Source organism: Pristis pectinata, chromosome 25, assembly GCF_009764475.1.
Source record: "Pristis pectinata isolate sPriPec2 chromosome 25, sPriPec2.1.pri, whole genome shotgun sequence".
Taxonomy (NCBI): domain Eukaryota; kingdom Metazoa; phylum Chordata; class Chondrichthyes; order Rhinopristiformes; family Pristidae; genus Pristis; species Pristis pectinata.
The window spans coordinates 8,502,491-8,529,459 of record NC_067429.1 but is presented as its reverse complement, the minus strand read 5'-3'; the positions used below and the strand labels follow the sequence as shown (position 1 = coordinate 8,529,459).

At 40.9% G+C, this 26,969-nt stretch overlaps 1 protein-coding gene across 1 annotated transcript in view; it reads right to left on the bottom strand.

Moving 5' to 3' along the window:
* tbx21 (T-box transcription factor 21) overlaps positions 1-25,394 on the bottom strand; it is a 43,339-nt gene extending 17,945 nt beyond the window's left edge. Inside the window, exons 1-3 of the mRNA XM_052038599.1 lie at positions 25,224-25,394; positions 20,636-21,162; positions 3,017-3,171 (exon numbers count right to left, since the gene is read on the bottom strand). Coding sequence (XP_051894559.1) covers positions 3,017-3,171; positions 20,636-21,162; positions 25,224-25,244 — 703 coding nt within the window. The 5' untranslated portion in view covers positions 25,245-25,394. The remainder of the gene's footprint in view (positions 1-3,016; positions 3,172-20,635; positions 21,163-25,223) is intronic.
* Positions 25,395-26,969: the final 1,575 nt, after the last annotated feature.

Genomic DNA, 26,969 nt, shown 5'->3' with positions numbered 1-26,969 from the left:
GACTCTTGATTCTGTTATGTGACCGTGACAACGATAGTTGAGCTGAGGTGGGTAGATAGGCTGTGAAACAAGGAAAGCTTAATCTAATTGAAATGAGAGATGGTGAGGGATGGTTTTGGGGAGGTTTGGGAGGGCAGGTGTGGGGTGTCTCATGGTTCTCAGTTCTCTGGTGTAGTCCATCAACGATAGACTTCCGCTATGAGATTCGATCGGTTGTGCTGGAGTCGTTTCCATTGGAGCAGAGATGACTGAAAGGTGACTTGATAACAGTGTACAAGATCATGACTAGTTTAGGTGTGATATAAAGAGGGAAATTGTTCCTATTAGTGATTAGGGGACAGATTCAAATGGTACAAAGGGGAGAGATGCCACTGCCTGTGGCAGAAACAGCAACAATCAAGGCTTTCAGGGTAGAATTGGACTGGCATGTAAGTGAAAATACAAGCTTTATGGGGTTAGAGCAGGGGAATGGGACTAACAGGATTGCCTTAGTAGGCACTAGCATAGACTTGATGGGCTGAACAGCCACCTTCTCTGCTGCAACAATTCTGTGATTCTAATGGCTCTTTAGAACAAGCACGTCACCTGAGAAAAATAATAGTTCCGTGAAACACTCATTCTCAGTAATTTCTAGTATTTTCACCACAATCGTTGACTGCGCAAAACACTGATTCAGGCCATCTGCAAACTTTGGTCTACTCTGGTACATGTTTGCTCAGCAAGTTATGTGTTAACCATGGCTCACTGCATACTACTCTCACCTCAGAAGGGTGTGGTTTCATGTCCCACTCGAGAGATGTTAGCACAAAAACCCTCAATACCTCAGTACTTTATCGTTGTACTGAGGGATTGTTAGAGGCACTGTTCAAATGTGATGTTAAACTGAGTTCACTCAAATAAAAAGAAGAGCAGGGTAGTTATTCCCAATGTACTGAATAATATTTCTCTCTCAAACAACATAACTGAGAGTAGAACATCTGGCCGAATCACATTGCTGTTTGCAGGAGCATGTTGGATTAAACTGGCTGCTACATTTCCTACATTCTAAGGCATAGGTCGAGTGGACAGTCAGAGACTTTTTCCCAGTGCAACAATGGCTAACACGAGGGGACATAATTTTAAGGTGATTGGAGGAAGGTATAAGGGGGGTGTCAGGGGCAAGTTTTTACACAGACAGTGGTGGGTGCGTGGAACGCATTGCCTGCAGAGGTTGTTGGGGCAGATACATTAGGGACATTCAAGAGACTCTTAGATAGATACATGAATGATAGAAAAATAGAGGGCTATGTGGGGGGGATGGGTTAGATAGATCTGAGAGCAGGATAAAATTTCGGCACAACATTGTGGGCCAAAGGGCCTGTACTGCGCTGTAGTGTTCTATGTTCTAACAGTTGACGAGGCTTCAGAAACATGCCACTGGTTGTGAAGAGCTTTGGGTGGAAAGGGGGTGGTGATCCTAAGGATGTGAAAGGTGTTTTTGAAATGAAATAATTTTCATACAGGTTGGGGATGAGGGGGCTCAGGTTCAGTCTCTGGTCTGTGGTGGGTTAGACCTAATCTCAATCAGTACAGAACACCGTCCAAGATCAGGATTTCTCATCACTAAAATGAGCTTGCCTGACGTCTCTGGATGCGAGAACATCAGTAGGATCTGCTGATGCGGCATTGTGGTTGAATAGCTAATGACAGACAAATTGATGTCAAAGATTCTGAGGGTCAGATATAAAACAGAAGCAGGTTGTGATCGTACACGAGGACTGGGTCTGCACAACTGTACCACAGTGACACCCTGAATAGGAGAGGGGAAATTCATTGGGTGTACCCACAGTTGCAACTTTACATCAAATAACTGGCAGCACTTGGTGCTGTATTGACTAAAACTATTCCAATTATTAATGTGCCAGGCATGATGAAAGTTTATTAACTACATGAGCCAAAGTAAAACCAGGGCATTCATTATTTCAATGCAATATTGTGGAGCGAATATCACAAGTGTGCAGTAAATTATGTAAAACCTAAAAGGTGGGAATGTAATTCATCCACAGGGTGTGGATGGTTTCTGAGAACTTCACACAGTAAAGTACTAAATGACGGAAAATCTGAGGTTTAATCGTTTTTTAAATGCTTTTCTGCCTTCCCCTCTCGAATAACATTCATTCCCCTTGTGCATCCTGAAGGTGACTGTCAATTAGGCATTTGAGCCCAGAAAGTGCTGACAGCCTAATTCAACCTGTGCTGCAGAGTGACCTGGAGTAGAAACTCAGTGCAGACCTCGGGCACTGACCCCTGTCCCTCCAATACTGGCGGTACAGTCTTCAACCCATCCAGGCTCAATCCTTTGGCTCTTCCAATTTACTCTCACAATCTCTTCTCTTTAACTGAAACACATTTTGCGTGGTTTGCATTCTTAAATAAAGCTTCTAACCAACACCTCAACCTTGTCAGAACTGTATTCTCCATCGAACATTACCCTATATGTAAATGCAAGTTACTATACTGAAGTAGAGTTTAAATCCTTAAATTATATATCAGCTTTCATACCTCAGGACATTCCCTTGCCATTCAGATTTTTGCTTCAAGGCCTAAAAACAGACCACTAACAAAAAGTGTTTTGGACCTCGAGTGACAGGCTGCAATGAATGAGGAAGTTTGGAAATTTTATGGATAAAAAATGCTTTCGAAATACATTGTCTCTGCAACTTCAAGTGCCCATCATGCACTAACATGGAAAGTTAACCATTAGCCACAGATATAAATATATAATAGCATACATCAGAATTTTCCTATTGCATATGGACACCGATGAATTAAAATATATTGAGTGAAATCACCAGACAGATTGGATTGTACTGCTGAATTATGAATGTATCTTGATCTACTGCTTCCTATAAACTCATAACAAGGCAGCAGAAGGGGTGCATGAACCAAAGCTGAGTATGCACGTGTGGGCCACTTTAAAGTACTTTCAGGAACCATCACCATGAATACACATTCCTTTAGTCTCTGGCGCACTAACCTTGCATATTGCCTTCTGCTTTGCCACATTGTACCCACTTTCCTCCCTGGTATCTCCAGTGATGCTGATCTGCCAGGACAACATCCACATAAATATTATAATGAGCAGAAGGATCCAGCCCCGTGATGTTAAAACTCAGGAAAGGAAACATCCGCCTGGAAGAAGAGGGGGAGAAAAATGTCAGTACTTAGTATTTTGGGAAAATGAACCATTTGACAACAGACCAGTTTTGCATTCAGAGAATTGCTCCGAGGTCAGGCAACATTCCTGGAGTTAATATTTGAGGCTGTTATGCTTCATCGGTTCTGATGAAAAGTCCGATTTCAAATGCTGTTTCTTTCTCTACAGTTGCTGCTTATCTGCAGAGTATTCGCTGCTTTATCACCAAAGTTACTTGGTCTGTTATCTCTCTGCTGTTTGTGGGACCTTGGTGAGTGCAAATTGGCTGCCCATGATTAACAGTGCCAACAGTGACAGTACCTGTTTAGAATGTGCTAATGCATTTTTATTAGAAGTAATTATTGCTAATCATTTCTTCTGAGAGAGGAAACTCAAACAACTACAAAGACGCTAAATTAAAAAGAATGCCAAACCAATTTTATAACCTAACAGTTATTTATTCAGCGGCAGATGTTTTAAAAAATAAAAAAGAAACATAATTTTCAGAACAGCCACCAAGAAAATGTCAGCAGGCTAAGACTAGTAATTGGGAAAAAGCATAAATGAGACTTCATGCAATACTGTTTAGTTTCATATTGTGCCTGGGTACAGTGATTTTCATGAATTAGAATCTTCTGTTTTAGATGTTTTGTTGAAACAAACAATTTGCATTGAATTTAATTTTTGATATTAGCTACTTCTTTGTAAAGTAAGCTATTTTTAAAAAATTAAATTGGTTGGCTTCTCACAGGCTTAGCATGGTGATGGAGTGACTTACTTAGAATCTTTGGTCGCAATGGATTTTTCTGACTTGCCTACTCTGCTGAACATGAGGGGATCACAGCGCATAAAAGGTTTTTAAGCAGAGAATAAACACTAAAGCCGAGACCCACAACTGGTTTCTGGAAAGGATGTCAATTCAAGACTTGCTGTGATCTAAAATCTCAACAAGAGTTGAAGGAAGGACTACCAGCCTTAGATCATGGCATGTTTATTGAGGGGACTTGAGCTGAAAATGATATCACGAAACAGTTTCTCCTTCTTAACGACACCTTTCTTTATGTAACTCAATTAGCCATAGGCCCCAATGCATGATCTGCCCCGAAGTCAGTGTTCATTTCTTACGGTTTAATGATTCCTGTGGCTCAATGAGAAGGCTGAGTTTGAATCCAGTTCCCAAGATCTGATCACAAAATCTAGGCTGACATTACAGTGCATTACTGAGAGATTGATGTGCTGTCAGAGGAAAAGGCAATGAACAAAGACCCAAGTGCTCTCCGGTGGATGTAGTGATCCCATTGTGTTATGGGAAGATAACCAAGAGGGTTGACCACAATCTCGTGGCCTTAATCTACATTAAAGAATACCGGTAAAGAAGGAATATGGCATGTTTGCCTTCATCAGTCGGGGCATTGAGAATAAAAGTTGGGAAGTCACATTGCAGCTGTATAAGACTTTGGTTAAGCCATATCTGAAGAGAACCTTCACAGCTTTATTGGAACAGCAGCAGTGAATACACGATGAGAAAATTGCAGGATTAAGTCTTTCTGATAGAATGATGATTAACAGGCTTATGTAAAATTCATTTGGTCTGGTGATTGACCAATGCTGTGCACTAATTTGTTTTTATCAACTCTGACACATTGTTTTATACACACATTTCAGGCAATGCAGTGCCCAAAGTAACACTCATTGATATACAAGACAACACAGTAAGTAAAACGTTTAACGGGCTGAACTTGTTTTAAGGTTGTCTACACTTCTGAGTCAACTTATTGCAATTCAGACCACAATGATACAGAAGGATGGGTGAAACTTTGGAAAACATATACACTATTCTCTTTGCATATGCAACAGTGTTTCTCTATGTTAAAGCACTCGAAACCATTACAGAGGATGATGTCAATGGAAAATACTTTGCATTGGTTTTGGATCTGAAATTCAGTAAAATCAAAACATCTTTTTCTCTACCATTTACGTTGCAGAACTACTTATTGTGAACCTTAAGAGGACAATCTGTTTCCGTTGTATGGTATAATGGGCGTTAAAGGTTTAGAACATCTGAATTTATGCCTTTTTAGGCAGTGGTGTTGTGAAACTGCTGAAGCAACTGTAGGTGAGCTAATAATTCCTGTGATACAGCTGAGTTATTAATTCCATTTAAATATTTGAGCAGTCCACAAAAATTGCAAGATGTTTAGTTGTGCAATTTTTTCCTGTATTAGGATGGTTAGGTAGACATAGATCATATCATAGAGACAGTGTCACACAGCACAGAAACAGGCCCTTTGGTCCAACAAGTCCGCACCAACCATCAAACACTCATTTACACTACTCCTACATTAATACCTTTTCTTTATTCTCCTCAGGTTCCCATCGATTCCCCCTGTATTTCACTGCTCACTTGCACACTTGGTGTAATTTTCAGTGGCCAATTAACCCACCAACCTGCATGTCTTTAGGATTTGGTGGGGGTGGGGGGGGGGGGGCAGTGGAAACCAGAGACCCAAGGGGGTAAACCCACACAGTCACAGGGAGAATGTGCTAACTCAACACTGGGAGCACTAGAAGTCAGGATTGAACCCAGGTTGCTGGAGCTTTGAGGCAGCAGCTTTATTAGTGCTACTGTGCTACCCCTGAGAAAACAGTTAAGCCCATGAAATGGAAGTGGGGATTGGAACTGATTTGAAACATATATCTGCCAGTTGTTATGAAAATCAGACTGTGACAGCTCAATATTAAGAGTCTCTGAAATGGCCAGGGTGCAGGTTTTTTAAACATGTATAGTGCACACAAGGAAGACAATGAGTAAATTTCAGAAGAGACTGACTGACAACGGCACAAATGAGTTAACACTGACTTACTGCTAACTACAAATTAATGTCTGCTCTGAAACCTACTCCTGATCACAATCTCAATGGGCTTTTGCCAAGCGGGGTTTGTGTGAACATAAAGATTACAAAAAAAGTGCATAAATTCCAGCGTGAATTCCAAAGCTCAAGTGGGCAAAAATGCCTCACGGCAAAGGAGGAAATATTGGGACTGATGAATAAATTAAAGATTATACTTAAATTGCTAATTGATCATCATTGATCTCTTTGGCATCAAACAGCATCATGATTACTGACGTTCCCAAGATCAGCATCCTTGAGGTTATTGACCAAAAATGTAACTAGATCAATCTTGTAGATAACTTGGCTACCAAGGCAGGCCAATGATTCACCTCCTGACATACTGAGGCGTTTCTACCATCTGCAAGGCATGTGACAAGTCTGATGGAATCCTCGCCATCAGACGAGTGAAATTCCAACTATAACCAAAAACCCAACCCATCCAAAGCTAGTACACATCCATCACCCTGAAAAATTGAAACCCCCTTCAACGCTGACACACTGTGGCTGCAGAGTGTGTCATCTACAAGATTCATTGCAGTAACTTGTCAAAGCTTCTGTAATAGTGCTCCCCAATTCAGGGTTCCCACCAGCCAGAAGCACACAACCACATAGAAATGTCACCACCTTCGATCACGTATCATCCTGACATAGAAATATATCATTTTCTTCACCATCACTGGATCTAAGTCCTGGAACTCCTTGTCTCTACAGTTCTGTGGAAGTCAACTGGGTGACTACAGCTGTTGCCATCTCATTGGAAGTTACATGGTGGGCATTAAATGGTCTTGCACTCATAGCAATCAAAAGTACTAACCTGCCAACATCCACAAGTCTCAGGACCAGTCTTTGACAAACTGTACAAGGAAAACTGGAAACTGGAACAATACTGCAAACCCACAAATATAGCACCTACTATGAATGTTAATAAGCAATTTTTAAAATTGCTATAATATAAAAATAATATTAAAATGTTTCAATGGTTAGAGTTCACAGTACACCCATAACCCAAATGAGAAAGCAATGATATAAAAGGTTTGATTTGAATTCCAGATTGTGGTTCTATGTTTGGTTTCCTTGCAGTTTCTTTATGATGCCTGAATCTTTTATGAAATATTTTCATGAAATTTTTTTTCTGTTCACTCAGTTTGTCTCGTTACCACTCTGTAACAATTTGTAGTATAATCTCAGTCACAGATAACTAACGTTACGAAGTTCCAGATGGAGAAAAATAGCATAATCCATACTATTTATCTTCACCCACCCCACAAAACACAGTCTATGATAACAGAGTATTTGACTAATCAGTCTCTAGCAATGAGTCTACAGCAGTCTCAGCTTCAGAGCAGGGAGGTTCCCCCACAAGGACTAAACACACACAAAAATTCAATTGCACTAATGAGTAATTTATCACGATAACTGCACTACATTGGATGAATATTGACATTCTGACACATTCTAAAATATGATTCGTTTTATTTACTACTTGAAAGCATTATGGCAATGGTTTGAATTTATCATCAGTCATAAACCCCAAATGTTCATTTCCCACATGAATTATTTTATTTCTATTCATGCAAAGAATTCCACTCAAATTGCAGGTAAAACTAAATTTGCTGATCTTTTGAAGGATTTGTGCACTTTTCCATAATATTATGTGACAAGTAAATGCATCCATAACATCACATCTTGTTTCATTGTATATTGGGTGGGTTTGTGTCCCTGCAGATTCTCCCCTGTGTACACCTCTGCATTTAAATGCATTTCTGATTCTTTTTTTGCTGCCTTTGAAACACCCCTACCTATGCTGACGTAGTACTGCATGTATCAGCTCTCAACACAACCTCCAGCTTTATTCAAATTCCCCTAGCTTATTCTGGACTAGGTTTAGGTCAACCATCTAGTCCTAGTGCACAAGAAGTCCCAAAACTGTAAACCGTGTGGTCTAAAAAACATCAACTACTAGCAGTAGTGTAACTGCTCATGTATTTCCATGTAAAACCAGAATTTGTAGAACCATCCCCTTGTGTTTCCTTTGCAAATAAAATAAATTGGAAAGTGATGTCACTTCTTGAAAGGATTGATTAATGATAATGGTAATTGGCTTATTGGCACATGTACTGGGACACAGTGAAATGCTTCTGTTTGCGTGCCATCCACACAGATCATTTCATATATAAGTACATCCATTAAATTACATAGAGAATTGCGACAATATTGTTTTTGGACTATCTATGAATTGTAATGTTGTAGCTGAATTTCTTGTATGATGAGATGGTAGGTAGCATTTTTTAAGGAAATGTAACAATCACTATTAACACTGTACCTTGAATGTATCCAAATGTCTCAAGGTACTGCATTGGGAGGGTTAACAGACAAAATTTCAATACCAAATTCAGGCAAATGACAGCAAGCTCATCTGAAGTGATTGTTTATAAGAAGTGCCTTAAAGGAGACAAAAACACAGGGAAGGAAATTCCAGAGCTCAGGACCTTTGTAACCAAAGGAACAGCTGCTAATGGCACAGGGATGAAAAGTACTCAAGAACTGGAACAGCAGAAACCACAAGCGGTGCTGGAGATTTCGGCTCCAAGGCTCTGGCAGGCCACGTATTATAGGTGCATGATTTTTCTGGTCTATGGAATGGAAGAACAGGAGAAAGATGTCACAAGTGCAAGGACATAATTTATAGATGATACAAATTTAATGAAAAGTGACTGGGTGGGAATAAAAGACCCAAGATAAGCAACAGGTGGATTTGAATAAACATGAGGCTTCTGCCAAGTGCTGGCAGATGCATCTCAATGCAGAAAAATGCACATGGTTCAGAAGGAAACAAAAATATATCCAGGAAGAGAGTTTATTATTTAAAGAAAATTGCATGCATGGAAAATGTAATTACTTTGGTACAAAGGGGTATGCCAACACAATGGTTACATTACTGAACTAGGAATGCAGAGGTTGGGACTAGTGATGGGGAAGTATGAGTTTAAGAACCAGTGTGACAAATATGCAATTTAAATTCAAATTAATCAATTAATTAATTAGATCTGGAATTTAAAGTCCTGCCTTAACGATGGAACCCATGAAGCTACCAGATTGTCATAGTTGGTGCACTAACATACTCTGACCTCCAGACCCACAGACTAAACCCTTAACAGCTCTCTCAAATGGTGTCACAAATTCCAAAATAAAAACTGGAACAGAGAAGTTATTGACTTGATGGTTTCTCTCTCCAAAGATGCTGCCTGACCTGCTGAGTATCTCCAGCATCTGCAGTATTTTTTGGAACCGTCATTCTGTTGCCACCAAACCAAATGAGTGCCTCTGCAGCCAGCTCACCACCACCTTGTCAGGACTGTGAAGGATTGTTGTCTCCACCGAGCATCTAGCACCCATTTCTACACTAATCCCAATTTTTTATTCCCCTCCTTCCTTCATATTCTCAGTACCTCCCCCTAGATTTTACCACATCTGTAGACTAGGGGCAATATACAGCTGCCAATTAAACTACCAACCTGCGCATCTCTGGCACATGGGAAGAAACCGAAGCATCCAGAGGAAAGTCACGCAGTCACACGGAGAACATGCAGACAGCACCTGAAGTCGGGATTGAACTTGGGTCTCTGGTACTGTCAGGCAGCAACTCTACTAGCTGTGCCACTGTGCCAGAAGAGACTCTTCCAGCATCTGTCAAGTGTCAGCTTTCTGGCCATAAAGGTTTCAGGTCGACTACCTTTCAACAAAATCCGAAAGCTATCGCTGGTGACGTCTGCAGCAAGAAATTGTTTTACAGAAATTACAGTTTCTGGTATTAAGCCTCTGACCAATTTGTGACATTCTTTTCTATCCTATTTTAACAATAAATGAATCAAGCAAGTTGTCTCACTATAGGAATATCCCTGCCTTCCTCCCACAAGAATCAGTAAACTAACAGAAACAGGTCCTCCTGCTCACCAAGTCCATGCCAATTATCAACTACCTACTTACGCTAATCCCATTTTATTTTTCCCGCATTCCCACACTGCTCCCAAATTCCACCACTTGCCCACAAACTAATGGCAACTTTCAGTGGCAACTAACGTACTAACCACCATGTCCTTGGATGTGGGAGAAAACCAGAGCATGCAGGAGAATCCCACAAGGTAACAGGCTGAATGTACAGACGTATACACAAACAGTCCTTGAAGCTTAGGATTGCTGGAACTGTGAGCTATTGTATGAATTAGATCTTATTTTGTTATGATTTACATAATCCACTGTAAGATTTAAAAAGATCTTTGCATTTTAAACTATGGCTCTGTGACCCCTTCCTCTTTTTAACTTTTTTTGCAGAGTTAACAGATTGGTTAGTCTTTTATCAGCACTAAGGACTTTCTCTGATGTGGTAAATTTGCCGATAGCTGCAGTTTTGAAGATTGCAGTGTGTAAATACCAATGTAGTGGATAATAGGGTACTGAGGTTGGGTGACCTGAATAATACGATCAGTACTGTAGTACAGCACTGTTTCTCCCTGCACCCCTAACCCTTTACTTCCCATCCCATCCACTCCTACCATCCCACTAACTTGTCTCCAACAGGCATGCCAGCTCCCATCAGAGGATGCGGCCAAAATCAATAGGCATCTCTCCAGTCTTTGTGCCTGTCAATGAAGTCATTCTTTGTGTGTGAGAAAGCTCACCGCTGTCCTGACAAATCAGGTGTCCACCCGACAGTAATTTTCACAACCGATGGAAGGAGGTGAAGCCAGTCGCTTGGAATGAATGCACAGGATTTTTGGCCTCCTTCAACGGGAGAGCCCAAGATAGTTTTGCAACATGTAGCAGGGGTAGGGAGGGGAGGGGGAGGAGGGGGCAGACTGAGAAGAAGGGCCTCAGATGAACTCCCCTACCACCTCGACCACGATGCGAGGTTATAAATATACACATCCATAAAATAGTGTGTGTGTTTGTGTGCAAAAGCCAGCCACTTTGAATTCTTTCACTCCTAACTTTTCCACAATGGATAGGGAATTTCATGCAAAATTAGGAGTGGGATAGCTCTTTCATGCTCTGAGGCAGCTATTCAACATTATCTTTCTCAGCAGCTTTGTCAGAAAAAGATATATATCTTCAAACTTGTTATGAATGTGGGACACTTCGCCCTAAAAACGAGGGCTTGAGCGGATGAAGTGAAAGTGAAAAAGTATCTTTGTTGATTTTCCCAGAGGAATTATGTGAGTTTTCTGATATTTATACTAGATAAGATATCTTTATTAGTCACATGTATATCAAAACACACAGTGAAACATATCTTTTGCGTAGAGTGTTCTGGGGAGCAGCCCGCAAGTGTCGCCAAGCTTCCGGCGCCAACATAGCATGCCCACAACTTCTTAACCTGTATGTCTTTGGAATGTGGGAGGAAACTGGAGCACCCAGAGGAAATACATGCAGACACGGGGAGAACGTACAAACTCTTTAAAGACAGCGACTGGAATTGAACTGGGTCGCTGGCGCTGTAATAGCGTTACACTAACTGCTACACTCCCGTGCCAGCCCTAGGTGTCATATACTCTCACCTTCCCTCTCCCTCTGGCAAGGTAATGAATTCTCCCACGTTTGCAGATAGAACTTTCTATGGGCAGTGCAATTTGCTCTTCAAAAGAGCCAGTGCAGACTCCATAAGTTGACTGGCCTTCTCCTGTGCTGAATTGATCTCTGCAGCAAAAATGCGTCAGAAGTCTGTTGAAGTTGTATGTTTGGTGAGGGTGGGGATTAACTCCACTCTTCCTCCCTCTCTTCCCTCATTGTCCCTTTCAATAAAACTTGCCAGCACCCACAGTTAGAAGTACCACCGTCCTGGTTCCTACATGTAGAACATAATACTGGAAAAAAATGGCACAAATTCCATACAGATAGCACTGGAAAGTCAGGATTGAACCAGCAACCCAGGTTCAATCCTTGACCTCTGATGCTATCCATATGAAATTTGCAAGTTCTGCTGTGGGTTTCCTCTGGGTGCTCCGGTCTCTTCACATCCCATAGACATACAGGTTGGTAGTTAATTGGGCATTCTGAATTTCCGCCAATGTGTAGGGGAGGGGTAGAATCTGCAGGAAGTTGATGGGAATGGGTGGAGAATAAAATAAAATAGGAGTAGTGTAAATTGTGTTCGATAGTCAGCACAGATTCAATGGACTGTCGGACCTGTTTCCGCGCTGCATGAATCTATGACCCTAATAACAACCACTCTCTATAGACAAGGAAAAAATGTCTGATGGAGAATAGCTCTGCTCGTAGCCATGTATGGACCACAATATTTTTAACATGCAGGGTTAACAGATCCAAGGTTTAGCTTCAGGCACCTTCTTACATTGAGAAATTGCCATTCCGGGTAGCTATTCCCTCTTGGGCAATTTCCAGAGCCCAGTGATCTATCCTAAACATGACATGCAGTTTTATATCCTGCATTAAATGTTGTTTTATTTTTTGAACCATTTATTGAAGCGAGCTGATACAGGCTTGCTGATATTCCTTGTGACCCATTAGTAGGTCACTGGAAACAAGTATCAAACATCGATCTCTGTTAAACAACATGAACATAAAATTAGAATTGAAGCATGATTAAAATTGAAAAAAAATTCACAAACCAATGTTGTATTCCCAAACTCACCCAAGGTTTAGGAATTTTCTTGTATGGGAAATAGCACACAGACTGTACTTCATTTCTTTTAACTGATCCAGCCTACACTCTCCAAGCTGCTGTGTAATGTGTGGCTTTTAAACACACCATTATCAAATATTGAAAGACACCATAGCTGGACATTGCCGTTTGAAATCCTGCCCTCCTAAAGTGGGATTATTTCATATTTAATGGCAGCTTCAGGAAATGTTGTTTCTAAGAAGTTGGATCTCATCTCGCTCCAGGGCCAACTGTACCGTGGCTCATTGAACAGGTTTATAAACATGTCTCCTGACAGCGTTGGGGTAACGCAGAGTTCAGCTACTCCCAGAACAACACCAACACGTGCTACTACTGAGCTGGCAAGTATCTCAGTGAGGCCAAGAGAAGGCATGTCCTTAACACTCAGCACTGGAAAACAGAGTGTTTGTTCTCCAGCAAAATACAGCAGCACATGATCTCACTCACTCGCACTTTCATTTACAGACAACACGCAAAAGGGAGTTTGAGTAACAAAAGATAAAGGTGAAGTGGAGCAGGGGCTAGCGGTGCAGAGGAGACATCCAAGAAACTTGAAATAAGCAGAAACCACTGCAACTAGACAGCATTCACTACCCTTCTTAAAAGACATCACATGCATTTGAGAATCAAAGGACTTATCCAAAATGTTAACTAGTTAACTGTGCATTTCCTGTTAATTTATGAAACATGAAAACTATCATGCTTAAACGTAAAAAGCTCCCATTGCACATCTGCTCCCTTTCAGAAGTATATTCTGGGTGTAAGTTGTCCCAACGAATTAAGGTGAGCATTTATCAGGAGTTTATGGTACACAAGAAGCATGAAATGATACACATTTAGCACAGTCATATTAGACACCATAAATATTATGCAGAGAAGTGCTTGACAGCAAGATACTGCAACAATCATGTACAAAGTATGCCAAGATATGAGAGGGAAGCGATAGATAATTAAAATGGCTCCTTGCCTACAACACACACCCAGCACTGCACAGACTAATAGGTTGTAATGATGAACTGGCTGCAGGCTTCCTGTACATGAAGACCTGTAATGACATTTATGAATATTTGGGCAAGCTGGTCTAACAGGTGCTTCTCCAAACAACATATTTCAGTGTGCTGAGTTAACCAAAAAATACATTGAGCCTGCTTCTTGAATCTGCTTGTTTAATTCAATCTGTTGTGTCTTTGTGTTTTGACATGAAAGTGACATAGGCACTCTTGCATAGTCAAAAATAGCTGAAAGCTAATATCTATATTGCAAAGACTGTTCTCATTACCAGTGACGGGGCTTTAATTTATCTTCAATAGCAAAAAAAAAGCTTGCTTTTAAAAACTCCAAATATATATGAGCAAACTTTATAATATATCATTTCACTGTACATGGGTGTGATGGAAAATTATTCAGACACCCACTGATAAATTTCACTGAAATGATTGTAAGTTGCAATAAACTCCTCGCGGATATTATGTAAAGGATGCACCATCATTCCATCTGGTAACAATGTGAGCAAAACAATCATTGAGAGCGCTCCAGAAGCAGCCCATAGGCTTAATCCCTGACCAGTGTTTAACTAGACTACTATAGCCAGAACAGCAGTTGCTGAATTTGTCCTCAGCACCTTTATCTTAGTGTTCCTGCTTTTAACCCCCACCCAGTGACCCTGGCCAGAACTATGTGAGAATGTTGACTCGAGACCTACCGTTGCTTGTGTTGTTCTTAAAATCATAAGGCTGGCTAATTATGCTTCACCACCTATTTCTTAGCTAGACTTGATCTAAACATTGGATGCCTTTATTTTGTGTCTTGCAATGTACTGCTGCCACAAAACAAATTTCACAACATATGCCAGTGATAATAAACCCTGATTTTGATTCTGACTTTTGTGATCCCAAAATGGTGCAATCATGCCTGACTTGTTTAAATTCTAAATAAATTGATCATTTAGAAATGTTTGTTGAATAGAAAAGATTCTGGTATGCTGCAGTTAATGAGTTACTCTTCCAAGTGTAAAAAAAACTAATGTTACACCATCAAGCATCCTAGTGACCCCCATCCCAGGGCTGGGGAACTGCTGTCCTATGGAGCCTGTCAGTTTATGATAGGAGAAAAAATACTTCAGTGCAAACAATTGTAAGCACTTTTAATTGAGGACAGGACCTGCTGTGTCAAACAGCCTGTTACAATGCCATAAATTCTATGTAATTATCTTAATTCAATGAATAAGAGGCAGTTAATCGTAATGTAATTGGAAAGTACCTCGATTTAAATAATGCTCTTTGGTGCCAAGCAGAAATTTAAGGGTTTCACGTACAACTCACCACATTTGTTACCGTGGATAACTTAAGCCACCATTTTGTGCATAGCAAGGTGCAACCTACTGCAATGACATCTAGCTTTATCTGTTGCCTGAGGGAGGAGTGTTGGCCAGGACATCAGGCACACCAAAGTTCTTTTCCTAGACATTCCATGGAATCTGAACACTCACTTGAAACATAACCAAAGTGTCCAGAACAGATATTTCAGGGTATGGCTTTTTTTTAAAGTAAATTAAATGCTTGAAACAAACTTAGTGTGTACAGTAAAGTTTGCAATACTTAAAATGCTACCTTCTTACATTGAAATGACTTGAGCTCTGCAAGCAACACACAAGGGCTGCCTCTTCTCCTCTGGGAGGAATGAGGTTTATTTATAGGGATGGCAGCTAGTGGCTATGGTTAGTTACAGGGAGAAAATTGTCTTTAGACTGAGCATAAAATAGACTGCAGAACGGGCCAAGTTCTGTTTTCTTTTACTGGCAAATTCAAGCAGTAAAAGTCTCATGAAGATTGACATGTGTAACTCAAAAGTTCAGGCTTCAAGTATCATCACGTCACGACCACAGAGAGTAATATTTTCTACAGTGGACGATGTTTGGTTATTTTGGTTATGTTAGCAGGGTTGATTTTAATTGGCCTACTTTGTTTTTAAGTATAAGGTTATTAATTTTAGTGACGGGCGAGGCAAGTAGGGTTTGCGAAGGATGTAAGCACAATCCACAAGACTTCAATAACTGGCGGCAGAGTGTGAAGTGTAAGCAAATGTAGGATAAATCCACTATAACATGAAGGGTTACTTCACCAAGGTTAAGCTAATTAACAATCGGATAAAACCAAATGAGGAGACACCAGTATTGCACTTAATTCTCTGAAAACTGCCAGGTTTACTTAGTAAACGAGCATAAAGATTTATATTTTGAACAATGAAGTTACATAAATGCGTTTACTTTCTCCCTGGGATGCAAGAGAAGTGTCACTTCCAACAGGGCGTTACTCAGGGAGAAATTTCAACAATCAAAGGGGGCTGTTTTTTGAAAGTTTGTTGCGGACGGTGTACTTTTTTTACTTTTGGGCGGCTATGATTAAATTGGATGATGGGCGATTTCTTTGAAGAGCAGAGAATTAAAATAAACTCCTACACTTGTAAGAAAATATGATCTCAGTTCAGTGAATCACCTCCTGGTTACTCATTTCGACTCGATCTGTTCTTATGCTGGCTGTGATGGGGAGATTTGCTTTTTAGAAACAATTCCACACCAGTTACCGCTGTTCCTCACTCCATTTCAAATATTCAATTGGTCCTGTCAAAAATTCAACCAGTTCTCCCTCAATCCACCCACCCCTCTTAGTGGGAGGCGCAGTAGTCAGCGGTTATTTGCAGTTTTCTGCAGAAACATTTTGAATACAGTGTTGTACTTGGAGTCTCTGCTGAGGACAGGCTGCAAACAATTTTTGACTTGCGGTTTTAATATTCATTTCCGTAAAATGAAGATGAAAGAACACAGTTAGGTTAAACACACATATGGCGAATGCAACTTGCTGAGGCGACTGCAGAATAAAAACAGGACCAAGAATTCCAATATGGCATGCTAACGCACATGTACCCACAGAGATACAGAGAGGAAAACTCACAGGACGAGAAAAGTCGAAAGAAACCTCTATTCTCTTTCTCTTTCTCACACACGAGAAATCAGCTAGAGACAAGCTCAGGAAATAATAAACAGGAACAGAAAGGAAATATGCAGAGAGAAGGAAATTGTAAGCAGAGAAAAAAGAGCTCCTCGGACAGGGGGTGCAAAGTAGAACAAAATAACCCAATGGGAGAAACGAAATGTCGGTAATTCCAACAAAACACGGGTGGGGAGAACAGAGGAAGGAGACAAAGGCGGAGGGAGGAACAGAGTCAGAGAGCATGGGTGGGGAGAACGTATAGAAATATCCGCACAGAGAGGCAAAAATAGGCAGGAAGAGAAAATATCTTCTTAGAGGAAACAGATTAAGGAGAGAGAAAGCAAGCAGCAGACAACAGCAAAAGCAAGCTGCTTAATTGCTCTCCCAAATGTTTTAAAGGTAACTTCAGCAGGGACATTTTCCGAATGAGGAGATGGTCATACTTTCTACAGCCTTGTCTGAGCCCTTGTCTGTTTTGTTCAATGGGTTAAGATTCCACTGCAAATATCTCCATCGACAAATTTACAAGAAATCAAACGTTGCTTAAAAGTGGAACTTGACATAAAGACAGTGTATTCTTCTACTGTTGTTAGTCATTATAGTTCATCTGCACTTTCCCCTAAACTGAAATTCTTGGGTTGATTGAATATTAAAATGCAATGATTAAACAGTCAAAAAAACCCTTAGAATGTAGCCAAGCTTTGACTATTTCAGTACGTTGTCAGTTTAGGGAGAAAATGTTTATATTGTTTATGCATTCTGCACATTAACAAGTACATCTCAAGGAATACCTCAATGTTGCCTTTCGTTGTACAAGGAGCAAGTTTTACTTTCTTGTAAATGAATGCCCTATTTCAAAAGTACCATTTCAGACTTTGCTTCCTTGGTTGCAAAATACTTTGGAACATCTTAAATTCAAACAGGATTTTTTTAAATGTGTTCAAAACTTACGTATAAGAGCAAGACACTGTTGGTATAAGTAACGGTCACTTAAGATCCCCGTTTATATCCTAGTCTTTGCTGAGTTCGCTTAACTAACCCATTCTACCAACACAGTTACAAGTAGAATCGGATTCTCCTTTCTTTATCAGAGTGGCAATGGACCAGGACTCTCTCCCAATCCGGATTAACCTGCCCAGCTATACTTTTGATGTCTGATGAGGAGAGAATTGAACTGGGCTGAGGTGACTCTCTTCCCTTTTGCCTTGAAAGTCCTGGAAGCTTATTATTCTTGCTGACGCGTGAACCACGGTTACTTAACAAGTCGGCAACATCTGTGGTGAGAGAAGCTAAGAGTTAACATTGTAGATCGCCGACCCTTGGGTCTCGGACCTGTGAAAACGTTAACTGTTATGTCTCTCCAGAGATGCGGCCTGACCTGCTGAATGTTTCCAACATTTACTGTTTTAATTTCAGATTTCCAGCGTAATTTTTACTGTGTTATTTTGCCGAGATCCCTGGAAATATCTGAGTCTATAGACTCTGGCGGACTTGAAAAGGGTCCTAAAATGTACTGTGAATTAACAATTGTGTGGTTCTGTTTAACAGGACTCCAAATAGTTACAGCATGATTGAGAAAGTATTGGTGAACTCCAGCCTCTGGTTCCCAAAGCTCTTCACCGCTGGGGGTTGTCATGTCTGAGTCTGTTGAAAACCCACTGATAGAAGCTGACTGCTATGGTTAGCCATCATCTATTCCATTGTTAAACACAATCACCAGCGTTGGAGGAGGCGAACCAGATATAGCGCGAAACAGCAAAAGACTGCACAGATGTTGAAATTCCTGTATATAGAACGCTCTTTATTTTCTTCAAGAAACGCCAATGTTCCTAAGTCTTGTTGAAAAGTGACTGCTGTCTCCACCCCCCCCCCCCCTTCAGTACCTAACTCCCCCTAAATCTTGTTCTAATTCAATAATCACACGGCAGTCAAGTACAAACCCATGTGCAGACCGCATAATCTACAGATTGACCGTTAAACACACGCGCTCCGGCTAATAAAGCGATTGATTACACTTTGCAAACTTCATTCAAACATCAACCCAACCTCTGACAATGGCGGAACCAGGGGGAATTTAAACTGCTTAGTTCAAGTCTTCCTTGCAAAGCTGGCTGGCATTTGTAGCGTCCCCTTACCAGGCATATCATTGATGAATGGTCACCGACCTGAAACGTTAACTGCTTCTCGCTCCACAGATGCTGCCTGACCCGCTGAATATTTCCAGTATGTCCTGCTTGTATTTCAGATTTCCAGCCACTGCAATTTTTTTGTTTGAATCTCCACATTCGTTCAGACCACGTATGCATCATTGTAAAAAGTTTTGGAACTAACACCTCTTTACTTTAAAATTATCCTCGATCACAAGAAATTTGCTGCCTCTGTAATCCCGAGTAACAGGTGTGAACACGGATGTCCCTTTCGCCCTGCCTCTACACACATATTCAGGCTGGTTTATCGAGCAGATCGCACGGGAAACCAGAACAGAATAAGCGGCCACCTGCACCCTGCTGTAGAAACGGTTTGTAAAAAGAAAAATGTTTCAGATTCGGGGGAAGTAGGGTGTGCTGGAGGTTGGGGGAGCTGTGTTGCAGGGAAAGAGTTGTAACTTCTGAAATCACCATCTCGTTTAAAACAAAAGTACTCGCCATTTAAGCAGGGTGGTCTCATCGCGGACAGTCTCCGCGCAAGCATTGACCCCTCCAGCCGCTGCCCGCGTTGGCACTGTAAATCCGCACACAGAACGGAGAAGGTGTGGATTTCAATCCAGGTTTTCCAAAACTTCCAAATGGACCGTTTCCAAATGGGATGTGAAAAGCCCTGACTCCCCTCTCTGATGGATGGAAACCCATTCTTGGCTATTTTGTAGAGCGGGGCAGTTGTTCCTGGAGGCCTGGTCAACATTTATCCCAAACATCACTAAAACTGCTCCTTATCGTGGGATCTTGCTGTACTCGATTTTCTTACAGCTTTGGGGACAAGCGTACGAGGGAATAATTCTGCAGAAATCTTTCTCACCAAACATCTATATACATACCGCATCATACTCCTGACTATTTGACCTGTTCTTAACTACCTTAGCAGCTAACTCAAGTGAACTTGTTTAAGCTGTTCTGATGGCATTCCCTGTTCCCGAACCTTCCACTTTAACCTAGGGGCAAACTGCTGGGGTCAAAAAATTCATGGCATTGGGTAGCGAGTGGAGGGATGAGACTACTGAGCTCATGAGACATCGGTTTAACCCGCTCGCAATGCACTGGCCTGCAAATAATACATTCCACGTTAGTAGAAACCACGGTGTAAATTCTCTTGTGCGGGGGGGAGGGAAATTATTTTCAAAAAAGAAGGGTGTGCATTTAACGCTCTCCAAAAATACAACCCGGAAACTAACAAGTTCTGACGGGTGCGGTGCCAGATCACACTTTAAAAAAAACTATTTTTTTTTGCTCTGTATTTTCTTATCCACAATATAATTTACAGAGAGAAACAAAAAAAAGTCTTATAATGTAACAGCGGAAAGAGATTTTCATGTTTGGAAACCGCATACGCACAATGTAATTCTGAAACTCGGAGCTCTGGTTTAGATCAGTCCCCGTGTAACCTCAGTCATTCTCAAAACTAATTGGAAAGAGCGCTTCTAATAAGCGCGGGGATGGAGCGGCGACAGAAATCTGCGTGAGGTGCTTCCAAGTGTGTCCTGAAATTCAGTCTGCCTGAAATTTCACCCCCTCCCCCCTTCTCCAAATGGTATTTTTTTCCCATTGGAAAAGGCATAAGGTATCTTGTATTTCTAATGAATTAATGATATCTACAGTTTTTTATCCAACGCTCTGTGGTCAATTAGACATTTCTGAAACCAAAACGGGGTGGGTCTAAGGGAACGAAACGCCAGGTCACTCACCTGCCCTGTTTGGTGATGATCATCTCGGTCTGATGTTTGTGAAATTTAGTCCAGAGTTGGTAGTTGCACAGTATAACCTGTACCTTGCCAGATACTTGCAACCCCGGCACAGTGCAGATTGAAGTCCGCTGGAAGTGAGGATAGGGGGCGGAGAATGAATCAGTGCCTGTCGCGTAGACCTCAGTTCCCGGCGACGGGTAGCTCGGCGCTCCGGGGACCTGCGATCTATTGCCAGGGTACGGGCAGTTGGGCAATGCCGGTGTCAAATATCTGCTGGCGTTGCCCACGGCGATTCCAGTGGCCGAGATGTGCTGGCTCGGGTATGGGAGGGGGACAGAGTCCGGGGTGCTTTGACACTGGTCTCCCATTAAATAGAACCTGTCCTGCATTCCATATCTCAGCTCTTGGTAGTCTTGCATCGGTTTATTCCTCTCGGCTTCTTTGTTGAAGTTCTCGCTGGACTCTGGCTGGTTCAACATAGTGATGGGAAAGTTGGAGCCGGAGACTGGAGTCGATCCTCCCATGGACTGTCCAGAGAGAGGGAGAGGGAAGAAAAAATGTAAACTTTAAAAAAAAAGCAACAGATCAAAGTCTCTTAAAGCTGCTGCAACGTGGGATAATGTCCATCACGGGTACCTAAACACTTGTCTCAACCTCTCAGGTACCAGCTCCTATTAAAGATTACACACTGCTGCCTGAGGCTCTTTCTATCCGATTGGTTCTGTGCTCTTAGTAGTCATAGCAGCGTGCGCCTCATTGGTTAGGTTGCAGCGTCGTTTGCAGAGATGACGCTAATTTGCTCAAACCCCGCCCAGGACTAATTGGCGAGAGGAAATCTCGGCTGTATTGCAGCCAGGAGTTGAAAAAAAATGTGTGGCAAGAATTTAAGGATAATCTTTTATATTAAACATTACCCTGCAAATGTCTGCAGTGCCACACGAAAAAGGAGAGGTTCTGATTGCTGTAAACAAGTTGAGCAAGAGGATTGATTTGTAAGAATATGGGGATAAGATAGCGCGGGACAAAACTAGGCAAGTCTTTCAATGAGTTGGCACAGGCAACTCGGGCCGAATGACAAATTACTGTTTAAAAATTGGATCTTACTAAGAATAATGCAAATCAGATAACCTTCTGAACGCAATCCGAGCCCAGACTTTTCGTGTGTTCAATTTTATTTTAACCGGGCACGAGTCATTTCGCTTATTTCGTCCAATATTTCTCAGTGGTCAGAGCCATCCCTTTATACTTTTAGATACTGAAAGGCTTAAAAACTTTTTGCCCACTGGTTCTGACGATTATTTTAATTACCCTAATAAGTTTCATCAAGTAAGATTATGATTTCTGGATTTTAATTTACAAAAAATACAGGAGTGAATTTGGAAAATGTCGACTTACAGTTCGGGCGGGATAACGTTAACAGGGAAAATAAATCGACGACGGGGTTTGCAGGAGTGAACTTGAATTCAAAAGCAGGGAGTCATCATTTTCAGGAGTAGAACCGGTGACTAGAATGGGGGAGGGGTGGTGGGGGGAACAAGGCTACAACCAAAAAGTGTGCACGAATATTTTAATAAAACACACTGCAGATGCTGGAAATCTGAAATAAAAACCGCTGGAAACACTCACCAAGTCAGGCAGCATCTATGGAAAGAAAAACGGTTAAGGCCGAAAAGGTGATTCAGAATGACCGAAAAAAGTGGTTCAGTTATCACTTTTGAGATTGTCTCCTTATAGACTTGGGTAAATGAACTGCTTCCTAAACCCTCCCTCCCCGTTCAACTCATACAAGGAACACCTTTACAAAATAATGATTCAAATCGGTTCGTCTACAGCATACTTGCACACTAATCATTAAGGGGGAGGAAGTGAGTAATGTCAGATAAGTTACATAATGCAGCACCCCAAAGAAATTCTGTCTTAACCATTAGAAAGAACAATGTGTTCTAAATGAAGACTTGGGCAAAACTACGATGAAATGTTAGTCACGAAAATTTTTTCGTTATATTTTGTATGAATGTAGGGAGGAATTTTCCCCTCCGTAAACTGAAATAAAGGTGAAGGCAAATCTGTAACGACGCTTCCCAGTAAAAGCATTGCCATTCCCAACCCTGTGTTCTGCAGCCAGCCGTGAGTTGCAGACGGTTTATGAGATTGTGTACTGGGACCCAGACAGATGTCCTCCTGCACGCGTTATATCATTAGCCCCTTGATTAAGTGCGAACATTCAGGAATCAACCTGAAATTTGTTCCATTGTGACAGACCTCTCCAAACTGCACTCCACAAAGCAGACAACTAAAGAGAGATTAGCTTATCACAGAGACCATCTTGAACGTCATAGCAGTTACAATATTGACGATATTTTACATTTAAGACAACATCTTCAAAGTGTCATTGCGATTTAATTGTCTCACACTGATCAGAGTAAACTTGCAGAAAGGTAGATGATTTAATAAACTGGTCAAAAACGATAACATATTTATTAAGAAGATTGGTACTTTTTAACATTTATTTTAGGAAAGCAAATAATTAAATATATTGAGGATGAATTCTCAAATTAAATCAAATAAACATAGTTTATGGTTTATATATGAACTAGCCTTACTGAGGGGGATTTAAGGTCAAATTACATGTGACTAGAAAACAATAATCCACAATGTTGCTTTTTTATGAAAACCTTTTTTGCCCCCTCGATAGCGTTTTTTTTGATGAGTAGGGGATCTAATTTGTTGATCTAGGTGCTCAAAGAGGCAACTTCTAACGAGAAAAGTGACCTTCCGTACACTCTGCTAACTTTGCATGTTTCCAATCAAATATTTTCAATAAAATAAAATCATTATTTTAATTGATAATTTCAGATGTAAGGCACTTTACCTTTTTTAAACACAGACCCCACACTCATTCAACGATTTACTGGTTCCGTTGTTTAGAAGATTCTGTAAATCATGTCTGCGCTCTCCCACGCAAAATAACCCAACTCCGTTTGCCTGGGTCCCCACTGTATCCAGAACCATTATCCAATTAGTGAACCCCCCCCCCCCCATCCTGTGCCCCCTCAGTTTAAATGCTGATGGTTGATTTATTTAATGTAAACGAACTGCTGTGTTTTCATTCACACATTTAGTTGATCGATGCAATAACAATGGTTTTTGTTTCCCGAGCCCCAATCGTAAGGAAGGACGGACAAGAGTACAATAAGAGTACAATCAATACAAGATTCTGCGGATTCTGGTAACAGACACAATCAGGGGGAGGGGGAGAAACTATCTCGCCATTTTTATGTTATCTCACTAAATCCAGATTACCTGGTGCTGTGCAGCAGGTAAACAAATACGTAGAATTATTAACTGCCATGGGTTAAATGTAGCTCTCTTCCTAAAAGCGTCGATCTCTCAACGCCGTACCGAAATATTTCAACATCCGACTGTACAGAAACTACAATCTGTTGACTGAATGTTTCTGTTACCCCTGGTATAAGTGACCACACATAAACCTTTCGCTTCTCAAGCCTACAACAACGGTGGGAATTGGCTTTGCAATTTGCTAGAAATAAATTTATAATTCCAGGGCAGTTACCTTCTGAAGTAAGTCGATCTTAGTCGCACACACCTAAACGAAACTCTCATATTTTGCGGGAAAACCTTTTCTTGGATTTATTTAATCTGGTGTAAACATTGACACACACACACACGGTTTCTATGTGAACCCTAATTACAAATAAAATTGCCACTTCATCTCAATAAATAAATCTTACATTTTAGATGGGCGACGTTTCCAACCTTACAAAAAAGTTTGCTCATTGAACATTATCCCATAAGTTTACAATTTCCCTTCCAGATAAAATGGACATAAATTGGTACAGCTATTGAACGCTGCTCAGTGCAACGAAAGTTTACCAACGGAGAAAGCATATCATCCGTGGCGATTGAATTCCTGTCTGGAGTAATTGGTGGCTCGGTAGTCGCACACCGGAGAAATATGGGTATAAATCTCAGGTGACTTAATAGCATTGACCCGGGACGCTGGGGGTCGGACTGTCCGATGATGGGGCCGGAGGTGGATGGAAAAGATCACAAATTATTTCAAAGTGTCACTGGATTTCAAAGAAGTCCTGGATAATGCTTATCCTCCAACAGCAACTTGTGTTTTCATGCACATTACTTTCTGTCGCACCTTCCCAGCTGCAGTCTCGGTCTTACCGACTATTTCAACCGTGCCCGCAGTTCGACAGTAAAACACCAGACCTACTGGAAATCAGAAAGGAAAGAGAAAGTTCTGGAAAAGCTCAGTATCTATGGAGAGAGAAACAGGGTTAACGTTTGTGGGCGATAACCTTTCATCGGAACTGATTGATTCAAAATTAAAAGTTATAAATGTAATTTTTCTTAAATCCAGGAACTGATTGGGACCCCACACGTTTGAACCAAACTGTTTTCGTCAAATTCCTTCAACCACCTAGACCATCATTACCAAGGAAATTCTACTACTACGAAACTAATACCATGTACTAACATTGTTTTCCTCTCTCACTCTCTCAACACACACAAACACATGCGCACGCACATTTGTATTATATAGCCCTTCGGATACCTTTTGGTTATTCTGAAACATTTTACAACCAGTGCAGTTCCTCTGAAATATAGTTACTGATGCATTATCAGAAGTACAGGAGCCAAATTGTGCAATTGTGCACAGGAATCTGTTACAATCAGAAGTGGAATAAGATTGATTCCTGGTCAAATGTTAGACAAAATACTTGGAAAAATCCTGCTCTTCTTCAGAATGCTACCATTGGATCTTCCATGTCCAGTAGAGAGACCAGTCAGGCCTTAGTTAAACAGCCTGCATGAAAAACAGCACCTCTGACAATGCAGCATTCCTTAAGTACTTTATTAGTGTCAGCCTAGATTTTAACTCTCAAATTACTAAAGTGGTGATTGAACCCACAATCAATTGACTTAGGGGCAAAAATTGGGGCATAGTTATCCACAGCTGATGCCAAATTGGAATAGGAATTAACACCACATCAACTCAATACTGCAAAAGCAGACATTATGTGGGAATTAATTGGGATTTAAACTGCAGGTTGTGAAATGAAATTTAGGAAATGAAATGAAGACAAAAAAATTGCTGGGTATACTCAGCAGGGTAGATAGTGTTTATGGAGGGAGAAACAGACTCAAAATTTCAGTTCAATAACATTTATGAGGTTAATTTTACTTTTTTTTCCCATTGATCCTGCCTGATTTGCTGAGTAATTTCACAATTTTCATGTTTTTATTTCAGATTTCCAGCATCTTCTTTGCTCTTGTGGATGATTGACAGAGATGTTTTAAAGTCCTGTATAATGCACGCGTACATTATTAATAGTTTTTTAAAAATCTGATAATTCTCAAAATATGCAACAAATCCAGCGGCATCTGTAAAGAGATAAAGAGAAAATACAGGTTAAAATAATCTGGGTGTGTAACCCCAAAGGCAAAGGGAGATCAATTTTTTTAAGGCAATTGTTATTATAAATGAATCCTGTTAAATCAACAGTAACTCTATGAGCAGAATTTGGCATTCAGTATCCCAAACTCATGAAAATTTCACATGCACATCACACTTTGTTGATTAATCTCATTTCTCTATGATATGTGATGATAATACCAGAGGTTAGTGAGTTCCTTTATCCACCCTGGATTATCATTTTTAAGGAAATTATGCCACTATCAATCTAATACCATATACTAACATTGTTTCTCTCTTTCAACACACACACACACACACACACACACACACACACACACACACACACACACACACACACACACACACACATGGATAAAGAGATTCAAAAAGCCCTCTGCAGAAATCATAAAAAGATACAGAAGACTACGGAAAATAATCAGAAAATTTAAAATGTTGGACTTCAAGGCTTTAGAAGTTATACCACAGATATGGAAATCCCTGGTTAGAGAACATCTGTAATACCAGGCACCCCACCTTAAGACTCAGCCAAATATATCACGGGCAGATCCCTCCCCACCATCAGAAATATCTACATGAGGCACTGCCTCAAGAAGGTAACATCTATCATCAAAGATCCTCACCATCCGAACCATGCCATCTTCTCACAGCTACCATCAGGCAGGAGGTACCGAAACCTGAAGTCCCACACCACCAGGTTCAAGAACAGCTACTTCCCTTCAACAGGAGGGGGCATAATTTTAAGGTGATTGGAGGAAGATACTGGGGGACGTCAGAGGTAAGTACTTTACACAGAGAGTAGTGGGTGCATGGAATGCACTGCTGGCAGAGGTGGTGGAGACACATACATTAGGGACATTTAAG